Here is a 14820-nt window from a genome sequence, read left to right on the forward strand (position 1 = left end):
AACCTTGTAATCAAAGCCTAGCCTTAGTGCACTGTTTTAATGAGTCAGATGAACTGCTGATTTCCCTGCCTACCTCCATGCTGTAGGCAAAAACTCTCCATCTGGCGCAGCTTCAAAAAATAGCCAGTGCGCTGTACACTACACTCTTATCTCGTTCCCACGAAGAGATAAAAGCCCACATGTTGGGAGAGTTACAGTAAGTGCTTTCACCAACTGCTAGTAATGGAGAGGAAATGAAGAGAGATTACCAGTGGTGAAACCGAATACGGGGAAAAAGTTACCAGAGAGTGTTTCTTCCTAGAGGACAGGTCCAGTGTGGTGTCGTACAAACTTTCGACAAAATTTCGTAGACACGGCACGTTCACCTCATTCTTCACGGTCTGGAGGAGGAGAGATAATGCAGAAGTTATGTCGATATACATTGGATTTCATTTTTCCCCCCACCAGAACAATTTCTGTTAACCTGATCGAGACAAACGGAGCATTATATACTGATGATCCTAAGACATCAGACTTATCATATAAATGGAGAGCAGTAATTTCAATCTGGGCCTGTCCTAATGTCTACTCTTTTTTGTTCTGAGGAGTAAGATTAAATGCACTTACAGCAGCTACAGGTACGAGTATTTCCACAAAGAGTCCAGCTAATGAGTGCTTAATGTCTTTATCTTTCACTTCCAGGAAATACTGTGCACACTCCTGCAGACAGAGAGAAGGAAAGAAAGAAAGAGAGAGAAAGTGATAAAAAAAAATCTCTGTATGTGTCCATTGCTTTGTTTTGCAATGGATCATGGGAATTCTTGCAACTACGACTCACATCAGAGGCGTGAAAAACAAGGCAATTAACCCAGATTACTTTGTAGAACTTGGTTAGAAAGCCATATGATGACACTTAAGAGCTTCCAGGTACAAATATTCCAACCAAAAAAAAACAAAAAATCTACATCATTCCTTTAAGCTTTCTAAATATAGCCCACTTTGGCAAGGAAGCTATTACAGTAGTAGCTCAGTCTACCTGCATGAACTGGAAGGAAGCTTCAAAGTCTTCCACTGGGTACATTTTGATGCGGAAAAACTTGAGTCCCATGATGAGGCTGATGGTGGACTGGATGACGTACGGGCTCTGCTCTTTCTGCCTCAGCTCCTTGAGCTCGGAGATGAACTTCTTCCTCACTGCTGGGAACCTGCCGAGGAAATGGTGACCAGATATGAGCAAGTCTCGTGAGTTTTAGTAAATACCATTATATCTATGTCTAAGTGGGGGGGGGGGGTTACATTTGAAGAATAACTAAAACAAAGCATCAAGAGTCTTCTAATCTCTGTTCATTTGCATAGATTGAGCACATTTAGTCTGCCCCCCCCGCTCTTTTAAAAACACATGCACATGGGTATATGCTTTTTTGCATATGTACCAACCAGCCAGATAGATTCTACCAACAGTACAACAGTGCTCTACAAGCCTATATTTAGAAAGGCGCTGGAGGGGCAATGTGCAGGGAATATGTACGTGTGTTACTGCAGCAGTTTAGTAAGTGAAATCGTTATTAGCCTTGTTCTACGTGCAGAGAGTTTAAATAAAGCACATATAAACACTGTTATCATTAACTAAACTGAAAAGAGTATGTACTCAAATTTGTCATAGTCCTGTGTGTGCAGAATGCAGTGCAAATAAATAACAGAAAGGTGATTCAGAATGCTACTTGATTAGTGTAAGAACACAAGACAGTTTTTCTCCCTTTGCTCAATTAGATCTCATACTTGGTCGATAACTTTGTTCCATTAAGTTTGTGGATTTTTGGGGTTATTATCTTTGTGTGTGTGTGTTTGTGTGTGACAGTTTGTGAGCTGCCATGTGTAACTGTATTACATAGTAATAACTCAGTAAAATTAGATTTTTTTATTTCTTTTTTTATCCTTCATCGCACATGACATTACGTGACACAGTTGGAGGACCCTTATCATTACCCTTATGCACACAAACACACATTCAGACTTGAGGAACACAGCTATTACTACACTATGTTCTTTACTTGTGCTGAAGTCGGAGAGACGGCATTTGTAATCTCAGATTTCACTGAAAATTGGGTCAAAAAGAGGGCAGATAGCAACTGTTGCCACATATTAAATTTTTAACCCAGACAAACAGGCCCACAGCTGTAACACGACCTGGATTCTACTTCAAATTAAAGACAAAAAATACTTTTTTTTCTCTCTGTTGTATTTCTACTCTATGACCACACATCCTTAGTCAGCAGTTTTTAAAGACTGACGAGACAAGCTGGACTTTCTTTTTATTGTGAGTTCCACAACCCCACTCACTGTAGACATCTGGGAAAACAATAACACTGTGAAATATTAAGATTTCTCGTACCCACTTCAGCTGTTACATTTTGAAAACACTGGCCTCAATATCAAGCACTCGCTTTCAGTTTTCATTGAGCTTTGGCTCTGTACATGTTGGGTCTTCAGGGAGATTTATTTCTGAATAAAAAAGTACTGGCAACAGGTACAATTACATGAGAGACACAAACATTTATTGCGTGCAGCTACACAAATATGCATACAGTGTAAGCAGTAATTAATTCAACAATACCTCGACTGAGCAACGACTCCCACTACTTCAGCATAGAGGTCAGCTACTATGTGCATGTTCCCTGTGTTAGGCCCCAGATACCTAAAAATTAAACATTAACATGAATATTATCAATCAAGTGCACTAGTTAGTTTTTACGAATTTGAAAACTAAAATGCATTTAATGCATTCTATTGTATCAATATAATTTTTATAGGTCGTCTGTCTTACCCTTCCTTGTATTTGAAGTGCTTGAAGGCCAGGTTAACGACTTCTTGGATGAGTCCATCCAAAAGAGGATGGAGGGGGATCTGCAGTAAAATGTAATTTTATTACATTTACTTTGTCACTTAAACACATACGAGCTATTCTGGAAGGACAATAATAATATGCATTATTATCAGTGCTTCTCCTTTAAACATTTAAAAGACATTATGCCAAACAGATCAGACTGCAAAATGTGCCCCACCTGCTTTAAAACTTCAATAAGCACCAGTGAAAAGATGAAATCTATCGCCAGATCCCTCCGCTCCAATAAGTAGTCCTTCTGTTGCTCATCACTGAGAAAGACAGACATAAGACGATATTAGTACACTTACAATAACGGTGTCTGTTCTGTTAGGCCCAGGTGCACAGAGCTGTGAAGGTCACTTTTGACTGCGCTATGTAATGCATTAATGTTGCCGGGTCTTCAAAGTTGTCATATTTTGGTTTCTACCTCAAATTCTATGTCTATGTTATATTAATGAGTAAGCGCGACATTCACACCTATGTTTGGACAATGACTGACCATCACTCTAATCATCCTCATCTAAATTTCAGGCTGGTTTGGGAATATTTGAGCCTACATTGCTTGAAATAAATCATTTTAAAAGGAAGGTATTTCACGATCCAGTTCATGTGTTCATGTGCACAAACAGCTCCAATATTTTAATCTTCTCTCACTTTTTTGACTTGGTGTTGGCCCGGGGTCGATATTCATGGGATTCGTCCTCCAGGCCATTTTGCCTCTTGTACCAGTCGAACAGAGTCTTCAGGATGGATGGCAGGCAGTACTCAGCAAGAGAACTCATAGAGTTAATCAGCTGGACAGATGACAGGAAGAAGAGACGGAGCCAAGAGACAAAGAGAAAGGATGGCAAAAAGGTTAGTCCTGTTCAAAATATGTGACAGTGTATATAGTATGTGTCCACATGAGACACACACACACCTGGTCAAACTGTGGGTCTTCTCCTCTCTGCAGAGATTTGTTTAGTGGCTTCTCCTGCCAGATAAGAACAGACAGAGGTGGAAAACACTCATGTTAGTCTACTAGCATTAGTAAATATTTTGCTTTGAATTTCAAGGAAAAGAAATTCAGTTCAGTTTCCTGACAGAACAAAATGGTCATTGTGTCCAAAAAGAGAGTGAGTGAGACTCATAAATCACTAGGTCAGAAGGTCAAAGCTAATAGTCGCATTTATTAAATGTAACAAAAAGTGAAGAAGTTTACTTTGTCAAACAGACAAAAAGGTGAGATGAGAGGTTCAATATTCTGGCTCAGACATATTAGGGTTACTTTGTTGTTCAAAAAACTGGAAACACAGTGCGTCTCATTGTGAACCATAAACTGAAAATTATCATATAGAGACAAGCAAAAGTGTAAACATGCACAGTTCAAGTACACTAACAGGTACATGTAAGCCTGTACTATTTAGGACTGCCTGCTTTTTCAAATGATAACAGTACAGAGGAAAAAAACCTTGGGTTAAATGTGTATTTGATCACTGACTCTGGAGTGTGCGTGGGTTTCCAAGGTAAAATACAATCCACTAAACACAGCGATAAAGAGAAGGCATTCCCTGATTTACTGCTTTGTCCATTTATTGCTTGGCTGAATTTTTTTTTTTTTTTGCCTTTCCCATTTGTTTTTTTAGCCATCAGAATTGATGTCTGAACGCCAACAGAGATACCCAACGGATTTACTTTGCCAAATGGATCGTCACGGCTTTGTCGTTTTGTTCCATTTGATCGACCTTTGTTGTTATTATTTATTTTATTTTATTTTCAGTTGTTACAGACAGGACAGACATGGCTGGGGGATAGGAAAGGGAGAAATAAAGATGAAGGAACAGAAAAGGATTTCAAATTCATTTCAATTCAAAAGGATTTTCTGGATAGTTAAAAAAGGTTGGAAACTGTGGATTGCATAAAAATGTCGAGCCAATATACACTGTCATCCAAAGTTCCGATGACTAACATAATGAAATAAGAGGGCCAAAATGCGTGTTTATGATGCTGTAACACAGACAGAAGTGGACTAAGCGTCATGGAGAGAAAAAAAAAAAGAACGAATCGAAGCTCGGTCACTCACCAGTGGTTCAGCCATGATGATACGGATCTTGCGTTCAGAGAGCAAGGTGAAGTTGGCAAATAAGCTTTTTAGGACAAACTCGCCCGGCTTGCTCTCTGGGTCCACGTTGACAGGCGCCATGACGACGGGGCCCTTCCTCTCACCCAAGGGACCGCTGGCTGGTGGGATGGATGGCTTCAGCCCCACTGGAGAAGCTGATGACATATAAGACAGGCCAGTTAGTCTGAAGTACTCTGACTCTGTGGGTCACCCCTGAGTTACAGTAAATACTTCTGTGCCCCCAGCGTGCACACATTTTTTATCAGCGTTACTGCTAACTGGAGCATATTTAATGCTAAAGGTTTTTGAACTACAGATCTCATCATTTTTGGGCCTTCAGCCTGCTTTTGCTTTCTGAACCATGACAAACAGCGCTGAATATGCATTAGAAGTTCATATTTGCAATGCTCTCATGGTTGATGATTCTCACTTGTAGAGTCACGAGGAATGGGGTAGTGTAAAAATCATCTTCTTGAGCATAAATTGTATTCAAACTAATAAAAACCACATCTGTGTGTTCAAATTTCGACTGAGTTATGGCTCGGCGATGGACACCGATTCTGGCAATCCTTACACGATCCTCCCTGCTTTGCATTCACGCAGCTGAGTGCTATCTCCTGTGGTAATAAATCTCATACTTGGATAAATAAACAGAATGAAACATTTGCAGGTTTGATTCCCAGAATATGCCGGAGGAAAAAAAACGTGTAAAGTACTTCCCCAACCCCCCAAACAAAACAAAGCAATAATTACCACAACATTTCCCAGATGTGTCTAGTGTGTTTGCATTAAGAACGATGCCAGATCCTGACCTTTCATGACCATGTGACCTGACCTCACAGGAAAGGTGAGATGTAAATACTAACTCATGGACATGACAGGCCCCTTGAGTTAAACCTGAGCACTCAGGCTTTGTAAACAGGTGTTCATATGAATGCGCAAGCCTTTACGCTTACCAAGGCCCTTGATGAAGCTGATCACACTAGCCCTGCTCCATTTCGTTGGCACCTCCATGGTGCAGACAGCCTTACAAGGACACAGTGGGTGAAATGGGAAAAAAAAAAAAAAACGGTGGGATTTTACAGGCTGTGAAATACAGCAGCCATGATTAAAAACAAAAGCAATTCCTTGCAAGAGGTTAAAGTCACAGAGGACGTTTGTCTACTCCACCATTGTCAAAAATGCTACAGAAGTCCCTTTGATGTAAAGCTTTGGCACCAGGTCGGTTTAACCAAAGCTAAAAGTGTAAATCTCCATCCTTACGAAAATGAACGACAGAAAAAGCGAAACACACGAGCCTGAGGTCAAAAAGAAAACTGTCATGACAGCAGCACTACAGCTCTATCCCACATTCAGTCCAAATCAAACAGGGTGATGAGCTGCAGCCACACACTGGAGGAGCCATAGCCAGAGCAAATCCGCCCAAGTGAAGATGCCTCGATGCTTCAGAGCCAAGAGAGCTCCAGTTGAAAGTTGAAGAGGAGGTGCAGAAGTGTCTTCTTAAAATAAAAGTAGACAACCAACAACCATTTATTCTGTCATAAGGGCAATCTACGAACAGGGATCAAAAAACCTTTCCAGTGTCCTGCTCCAGGAGAGGTTTGAGTAGATTAGAGGCTGCGTAGGGCCTCGTGCTCGAGAGCTATATGAGCCTACAGGTCAGCTATCAGTTTCTACTTTTGCTTCTGCTCCGCCTCCGACCTGCCAACACTGCTCTGCACAACAATTCCTGTGACCTTGAATTCTTTGAAGCCCTTTGGAAAGAAGTATTGAAATTAAGTGCTTCTTTGAAAATGGTTAAGGGCTGTCCTTAAGTAGCCAATAGCAGTTAAGTAAAGTCTGCCCTTTGTGGAGATCTGACCAGAAGAGTTAGGCTGGAATTTCAACACTGCTCCGAGAGCGAGCCGAGGGGCGGAGGGAGGTGCTATATATAGACTGCTGGCGGTCACTCTCTTACATACCCACCACTCCCACTGACCCCTACTCATACACAATTGCAGACACATGAGCATAAAGACATAATATACAGAAACACACACACTCACACACAATAGAAGGTGGTCTCAAACTGAGATAATCTATTACAACTGCTCAGTGAAACACAGTGGTGTACAAGCTTGTGTTTGAGAGTCGAAAGTCGTGGCGGCCCAGGAAAGCTGCGGTGGAGCACTTCCTGTGATCATCTGTAGACCATTTGTATGACTCAGCAATGAAGGGAGTAATTCAGCAGAATTCTACCATGTCCAGTCAATACAAGCCTGCCTTGGTTTAATTACATTTACAATAAATTTCAAATTTTAATTGAGAAAAATGTATTTAAAAATGTGCGAGTGAGAACGAGACAAAGGACGAAAGGGACTGAAATGGCAAAGAGACGAAGAGGAAGAGGAATAAAAAGCAGAATTGACAATAACAACACTGTTTTTCCTTGAGCCACAATTCCACTGAAGGAAATTCCACTGCCGTTTTGATGCTGGATGGAGACAGCAACACATTTTAAAACCCTGACTTGGACTGTGGGCATCAAGTCTTAAAAATAATCAGCAGATTATCTGATAAAAATAGACCAAGTGGAGAGAATTTACATCTGGTGTTTACCTCCAACCATCATGTCATACTAGCAGACAAGCACCCTGGTGGGATGAGTCATGAATAACACGCATTATGAGACAGGGTGACTGCATACACATCTTGATGCATCAACAATGCAGCTGTCACACAGAAATCCTAATATGGACGTTTAAATTAAGGTTAGCATTTAATACCTTTACGTTTTTATGGGCTTGTGAAAAGACATCAGTTGTGCACATGCTTGCACAGTCTGAGGGCAGTTTAATATGGACTGTGATGAATCACTTGTAAAAGCACAGACAACAACACAAACACACACTGACTCAACTCACCAAGACCAAGAAGAGCTAAACCTGTATGCTGGTAGAGAAGGTACCTGATAGATAAAGGTATTCTGGAGTTTTTATTGTGTTATTCTTGGTCATTTTTGAACTAACCCATAGTTGTGTAGTTATGAGAGGTTTAAATTTGAATGAATATCAACAGCAGTGCAAATCTTAGCCACTGTAATCCAAAATACTGCCGTGTTGTTGTGAACATTACAGGTGAAAGAATTTAGAAATGTTTTTAAGGATGTAATTTTAAAAAAGGATTAAAACTAAAGCCGAAGTAGTTGACATTACGCGCATGAATATTTCAAAGCGATGGCAGGAGATGATGAGGTCAGCTATTTGTCTAGTGATTTCACTCCACAGCAACTTAAAAGTTAAAACACCAACCTAAGTTGGAGCTAAAAGCCTGATTCTTGGCTTTTAAGTCTTCTGATTGCTATCGATATCATGACCTTGAGCCAAACAAAACCAACATGTCTGCGTCTGGTCTACAGCTGTGACAAGTGAGGAAACACGTCTGTTTCTGCAGTGATTTCATTTTTTATTACATCACCAATAGCTCAAGGGGAACCATCGACACGGCCCATGAAATTCCTCCTTAACCACTGCACCGACGTAACCCCTGCTGTCAGTAACCTTCAAAGCACACCTGACACATGAGCTGTGTGGAATCTAGAGACTTCTCAAAGAGGCACACATAAACAAACTGAAGACTGCCACAAGAAGTGATCAGCCAGTACAGGAAAATCACTGCAGCACAACAACAACAAAGCCTTATTTTTGCATTCTCTACAAGGTAAACTACAGGCTGCACGCAGATGAGTCCAAATGGGGCGATAATACAGCGATGTGTTCTGACTACTGTAATGTCTCAGATTTGTAAAGTACAGTATGTCCCAGTTAAAACAGTCGAGAGAGATGCTGCCGGTGACGGACTGCCTCACAGCGACCTACGGTGGCTTTACCTTCTGTTTTGTAAACAGATATTTTGAGTCTTCTGGACCGCACATAATAATATCACATGTAAACAGACAGCTTTGTTTTGTTTTTATTTATTGACAAATTCTGATTGACTTTAGAATTTCTGTAAAAGGCTCAAAGTCAAATAGTGACACTTTTTTTCTGTTAAGTAATGTTATGTATAGAAAACTGCTGAGAAGCCAGATTTACCCTCATTCTCTGGAGCTCTTGCTCAACTACTTGTCTTCCATTATTACGTTACGTAATATTGCCAAATGTTGACAGTGTCGATCACATTGTGTGCCGTCCGTTTGTCCCTGAACTCCAAACGTAAACACAAATAAGCATAGTCTGCACACTGCAGGATCCATTAATGATGAGTTGAGGGCAGACTGTATCACACATTTGTTGGGCACAGCAGCAAGCAACAACAACAGTGATCTGTTAGCTGTACTCACTGCCTCCAAAGGACTTCAGCAGAGACTTGAGGCTGATGTCAAAGAAGCCCGAATCCTGCTGGCTGGTCGCCATGGCTGCAGAGGCTATGTCGCCACGGTGACAGACAGCAGAGCGGGGACAGGACGGCAGGATGAGGCGTTGCAGACGGAGCAAGTAAGAGAAAGAGGAGAGCGCTCCGACAGGAATAAGGCTCGGAGAAAGGGGGAGAAGGATGCGGGTGGGCAGCGAGCAATGCGGATGTTGCGGCTGTCTACTGCTGAGTGTGTGTGTTTGTTTGCATGTGTGCACGAGGAAGAGTGTGTGTATGCCAGAGAGAAAGAGAAATAGTGTCTCTCAGGCTTGCCTGAGCTCTGTGTTGCTATCTTGCTGGCTAACACCCCCCATCCCCTCTCTGTTTTGCTCTCTCAGGACAGTGATACACAGATGTTGGTAGACGCAAGCAGCCAATCCTCTTAGAGGGAAGACAGAGAAAGAGTGCGGGGGGGGGGGGGGGGGGGGGGGGGCAAACACACACACACACACACACACACCAGCTAGTGCTACATAGAGGGTATGTTGAAAATAGAGGGCGATAAACTGGGATGGTGAAAACTAGTGAGTGAGTGACAATGAAAAGGCAGTTTTCATACCGCTGTAGCTATAATGGAGCAGACTAACAGCACTAATGTTTCTATTGTTTTCCTGCTCTGTTTCATATTGTGCTGAGTGAGCATGCCGTCAGCCTGCACTGACCAATAAGAGCCAAGAGTAGCAGTGATAGGCAGGCTGAACCAGCAAATTGCCAGAAACAACTGGTCAGTGCAGCACCACCTCAGGTATCACACACAGATTTTAACTGGCTTCTGACTTTGTGTGGTGTGGAGCATGCTAGATTTTATATAAATATGGATGGAGATCAGCTGGGGATGAAAAAAAATCTCCTTCAGCAACTATTATGTATCCAGAAGGGGCCAGACAGCCAATATATTAATTCAGCGTTCCTACAGAACAGACTGTAAATCATTCCCAACACCAAAAGTCAATAAAAATAGTTTAGCAGCTGATTTCTGTACTTAAACCCCCCAGAACATTTATTATAGCTCTATTATGTAGAAAAAACCCCACTTTTTTTCCCCCTCAATCTTTTCACTCAAATATTAAGTTAATTTTGAAAAGGGTTTTAAAACAATATTCCCATTCTAAAATGCCATGTCACAATCTCATTGGCAAGGAATCTTAAGTCCTTTGATTATTGATTTTCCATAAATACAAGTGAAAAGCAGCAATTTTTAGTCAGTTTGTTCACAGTCTTCAAACGTTCGACCAGATACATTTGGAAATATTTGGAAACCTTTTCAGAGTAACTGTGCACAGATTCCAACATGTATCCAAGAAAATACCAACAAAGAAAAAAGGATTACGCCGCCTCTCCTTCCTGGTGTGGCCAGCCAATTTCCCCAGATGGCGCCTTATTCATTCAAAGGGCATTAGAGGAAAGAAGGAAAGGAAAGGAGAACTACAACCTACCAAACAAAATTAAACACCTTGAAGAAGAGAAGCTTCAACTCCAGGAGAAGTGAACACAAATAGAAGCACAAAATAGACACCTTGAAGAAAGACAACAACGCCAGCCTGACATAAACATTATTAATGAGGGCTGGGGAATAATGTTTGGTCAAGCACGAGAGCAGATTGCGTTCCTGATTAAAGAGAACAAGAAAAAGAGCGCCGAAGTAAAAGAGATATCTGCCCAGCTTCAAGACAGGAACGCTACTATTGAGGTGATGCAGTGGGATCTCCGAGACATGAGCCAAAAAAATCAGGAGCGCCAAGCAAAACTTGATGAAGCACTGGAAAAATTTAAAGAAATCCTCCAAGAAAAGGAGGAAGAAGACAAAAAGCAGAGAGAAATGCAGTGCAAACTCAAAGGCATGGAGGAACAATACCAAATGCTCAAGGTAAAGCTTGATGAAACAGAATTCAAAAATAAAATGCTTCTTCAGGTAGAAGAGGAACAGAAAGAACAACAGAAACAAGAAAAACTTATTCTCCAGGACGTTGAGAGGAAAAATGTACAACTGCAAGAATTTTGTAATGAAATGAAGGAAAAATCAACTGAACTGGAAGGAGAAAATGAAAAAGTGGAAAAGCTATGCTCGGAGATGCAGCGTAGTATCAGTGGAATTGCAAGAAATAATCAGAGCTCATTAATGGGATCTTGTTGAACTTCAACAACTTGAGGCGCCAGAACAGTGAAATGCAGGCGGAAAAGCAACAACAAGAGAAAATACATGACGACCTGCAGCGTACACTTAAAGAAATCCAGAGAAGAAATGAGCACTTCGAACACCTGCACAACAACGCACAAGAGAGAAATAGAGACATGCTTAAGGCAAATCTAACACAGGAGGCATCAGCTAAAGAACTGAAAGAAAAGCTTGGAGAAACACAAGCAACATTAGAAGGAGTGAAGCAAAGATGCCAGAAACTGGAGAAGCAAAATGCAGAAACAATTGATGAGTTGACGGCCCTCATCCTGGCCCTCCCGACCCTGTGTTCTCAAATGAACACAGGGTAGAGAGATGATAATAAAATGATAACAATAAACACAATTGGCTACATTTTACATGTGTCAGATCAATGTCTTCATTTAAGAATAATTCATCTTAAGTATAAAAACAAGAAATGGGCAATAGTGTGTTTTTGTGTATAGTATGCATACTTTTCTTGTTGTATCCAAATCCCAGAAGGAAGAAGAAGACAAAAAATAAACAAAAATAAAACTAAAATATATTTCTCTTTCTTTAAATGGATATTTTTAACACCATTCAATACATGTGCAAGTTACATCGGGTGCAGACATTCATGTTCCCTCCATGATTCATCATCATCTTTGTCACTAGTTTGCTTGCAGTGATTTTTTATTCATTAAATCAAGCAAAAGAGTTATTTTTTAACCTTTTTGTTACACCCTTCAGATGAATAGAGATTTTTTTTTTAATTAAATGTGTTGTTGTTGTCAGCCAGCCTAGACATTGACACTGATAATGAAGTCTGACTTATTCCTGACTTATCAGCTGGTACAACTGCTTCACACCTCTGGCAGAATTGAAATGATTCATGTGGCACATGGGAAATTAACCTGTCAATAATTTAGATGCAATGTTCATGCTTTACAAATTTGATCACGTAATTAACAGCGCGACATTTGAGTGAATGTTTTTGTGATCATTTCAGGTGCCTTGGTGCTGCTGGATATCATTTCCAGACGATAAATATTTAATGTGGCGAATGTGAGCTTGATTCTTTGTTTTTTTTGCAAACGAGGTATCTCTGCTGTCTTGAGTGTGTAGTGAGAAGATACAGAGTCATGGTGTGAAAAGTCAAATCGAAGCAAAGAGTTGGCTCCCTTTGCTTATCACAGCTTAAGAGATTTGAATCTGCTTTGCTTGATGAAGCATCCCTTACCTCAGCAGTGCAGCTGATATTTAATTTTGTCTTCCTTTAAGTAGATACACAGGCCAATACCAACACACTGTATGTCAGGACTCTGCTAGCATCTCATAATAACCTGCCACATCTCATAGCTTTAGTTCAACTTCTAACTGAGTCTTTGGTGTACCTAAGTACAAACTAAATTCTTTCTACCTTAAAAAGCCTTTGAAAATGTCTGCCTAAGCATAAAGTTGTGGCAGTGATGTTACGGTTGGCTGAAAAAGCTTGGAAGTACAAGTGGATAATTAGGGTCATTGTGCAATTCCCTGGATGAACAGCGGAAGTGCCACAGGACATGTGAGCGGCCGAGGGAGGGAGAGCAAAAAAATGAGAGTGAGAGGAAGAGTAAAGAGTGTATAGGATACAGTATTATGCAAAGCTTGGCAGCTCACAGGAGAGCTGCCAAGCATGGATGGCCTGGTTCATATTAACAGACAATTACAGTTTAATCCCACAGGAGGAGAAATATATCAAAGAAGCACTGAAAGCCTATTCCTGTCTGCAACGTCTGTTGTCCCATCACAGTGCTGGGCCTGACAGAATAAGCAAATCACAATTTTGTCTGTTAACCTGCATACAAGACAATCAAGCCCAACTGACAATCATTAGATATGAAGCAATTTTCAAAATGTTCTCCTGAAACTTTCAAAACATCCTGTGTATAACAACCACTTGACTTCTGGTGCACCAAGTGCTGTACTGATGAGATGACAGCTAAATATTTAAAAGTCTGCACTCTTATCTTTCTCATCCAGTCTTGCTCGTGAGACTGCATGAAAATGTTTGCATGTTTGCTTGTTGACCCACATTAGGTTAAACAGTTACATGTGCCGGCTGGTGGTGGTGGTGGGGCTATATATGGGAAATTTGAATTGTTATGTACTGCCGTTTGACTCTTTCTGCTCTGACTGATGTAAATGAAGCCTGCAGAGTGTTCGCCGGAGCACAGCGCAGATGCACAATAGGACAATCAATAAAATTTCAGGACTTACAACGGGGAAAGGGGGCATATTTCCCATTGGGTTACAATGACACACATATGGAGCCTATAAGAAAGAGAGAGAGAAAAAAATCATGGACATAGAGATGAACACACCCCTATGGAGCGGCTGAGATTCCTCACATTCTGAGCAGGGGCCCGGGCATGCCAGCTGTTGGAATGTGACTCCTTTACTCACACAGGCAAACACACATGAACACACACATATATACAGTGTACTTATACATGTGAAGCGTAAATTAAGATTTCATTTATACTTGGTCTACAAGTATAATGGGTCACCAATTCATTTTTATTGTATTTATACGTCTGTTTATAAGTCTAACATAATAACCTGACCTTTTGTGGTGCAATGAATGAGTGATACAATCAATAAGCATGAGGCTGCTCAGCATCAGATAATGCAAACCTGTTGTTCTGAAAATGTGGCAGTTATAAGATGGTTATAAAACAATACATTAGCGAGGAGGTGTGAGGACGTTATCCACATCAAGGTATGCTACCTTTGAGCCTCGGAAACATCGAGCCACTGCACACTTCTACAAAGCTTAGCCCAAAAGACTCCACTGCTAATGATGGTTACTAACTAGGGGGCCACTCCATCTAAACAATCAAAGTCTTCTAGACTGGAAAGATCAGAGCTGTTCATGCCAATATTTGCCATGTGTCAACTATCTAATATGACAGTGAAAATGTTTCAACCAGAAAAGTTGAGTGGCTGTCACAGGGAGGGTGGAGACAGTCTTACACTACATGAATATAACACTTCCCACTTGCTGAGTGGCACAGAATGGGTACAGAGGTGTAAATAGCTGCCCTCCACATCAGCACAAACACAGAGAGTGATGCAGAAAGAGGCGATTTCTCACTTTCAGCATGAGGAGAAAGTTTATAACAGGCACAGAGTCACAGTCATAGTTAACCATGTGATCGTCACCGTACCTCAAAACTGAATCACTTTTTAAAAAACTTTTTTAGTATCACACTAATTTGCCAACTTTTGAGATAAATCAAGAATTTATTGTTTCTCTTAAATTAAAATTAACAGTTGTGACTTTAA

General features: G+C 40.8%; 1 protein-coding gene across 7 annotated transcripts in view; it reads right to left on the reverse strand.

The window, feature by feature from the left end:
* Positions 1-14820, reverse strand: part of fryb (furry homolog b (Drosophila)) — a 53463-nt gene that overhangs the window by 28496 nt on the left and 10147 nt on the right. For 6 of the 7 annotated variants that reach the window (XM_085420800.1, XM_085420798.1, XM_085420796.1 and 3 more), the window contains exons 2-10: positions 4926-5119; positions 3783-3836; positions 3518-3657; positions 3042-3132; positions 2804-2883; positions 2594-2674; positions 1016-1184; positions 607-699; positions 282-380 (exon numbers count right to left, since the gene is read on the reverse strand). In XM_085420800.1, the coding sequence (XP_085276926.1) occupies positions 282-380; positions 607-699; positions 1016-1184; positions 2594-2674; positions 2804-2883; positions 3042-3132; positions 3518-3657; positions 3783-3836; positions 4926-5045 (927 nt within the window). In that variant the 5' untranslated portion in view covers positions 5046-5119. Of the gene's footprint in view, positions 1-281; positions 381-606; positions 700-1015; positions 1185-2593; positions 2675-2803; positions 2884-3041; positions 3133-3517; positions 3658-3782; positions 3837-4925; positions 5120-5920; positions 6848-14820 lie in introns of those variants that run through there. The other variant, XM_085420799.1, reaches the window with a different exon arrangement.

The sequence above is a fragment of the Rhamphochromis longiceps genome, linkage group LG10 (assembly GCF_057381845.1).
Source record: "Rhamphochromis longiceps isolate RC_006_pf linkage group LG10, R_longiceps_female_GT1.1, whole genome shotgun sequence".
Lineage (NCBI taxonomy): Eukaryota > Metazoa > Chordata > Actinopteri > Cichliformes > Cichlidae > Rhamphochromis > Rhamphochromis longiceps.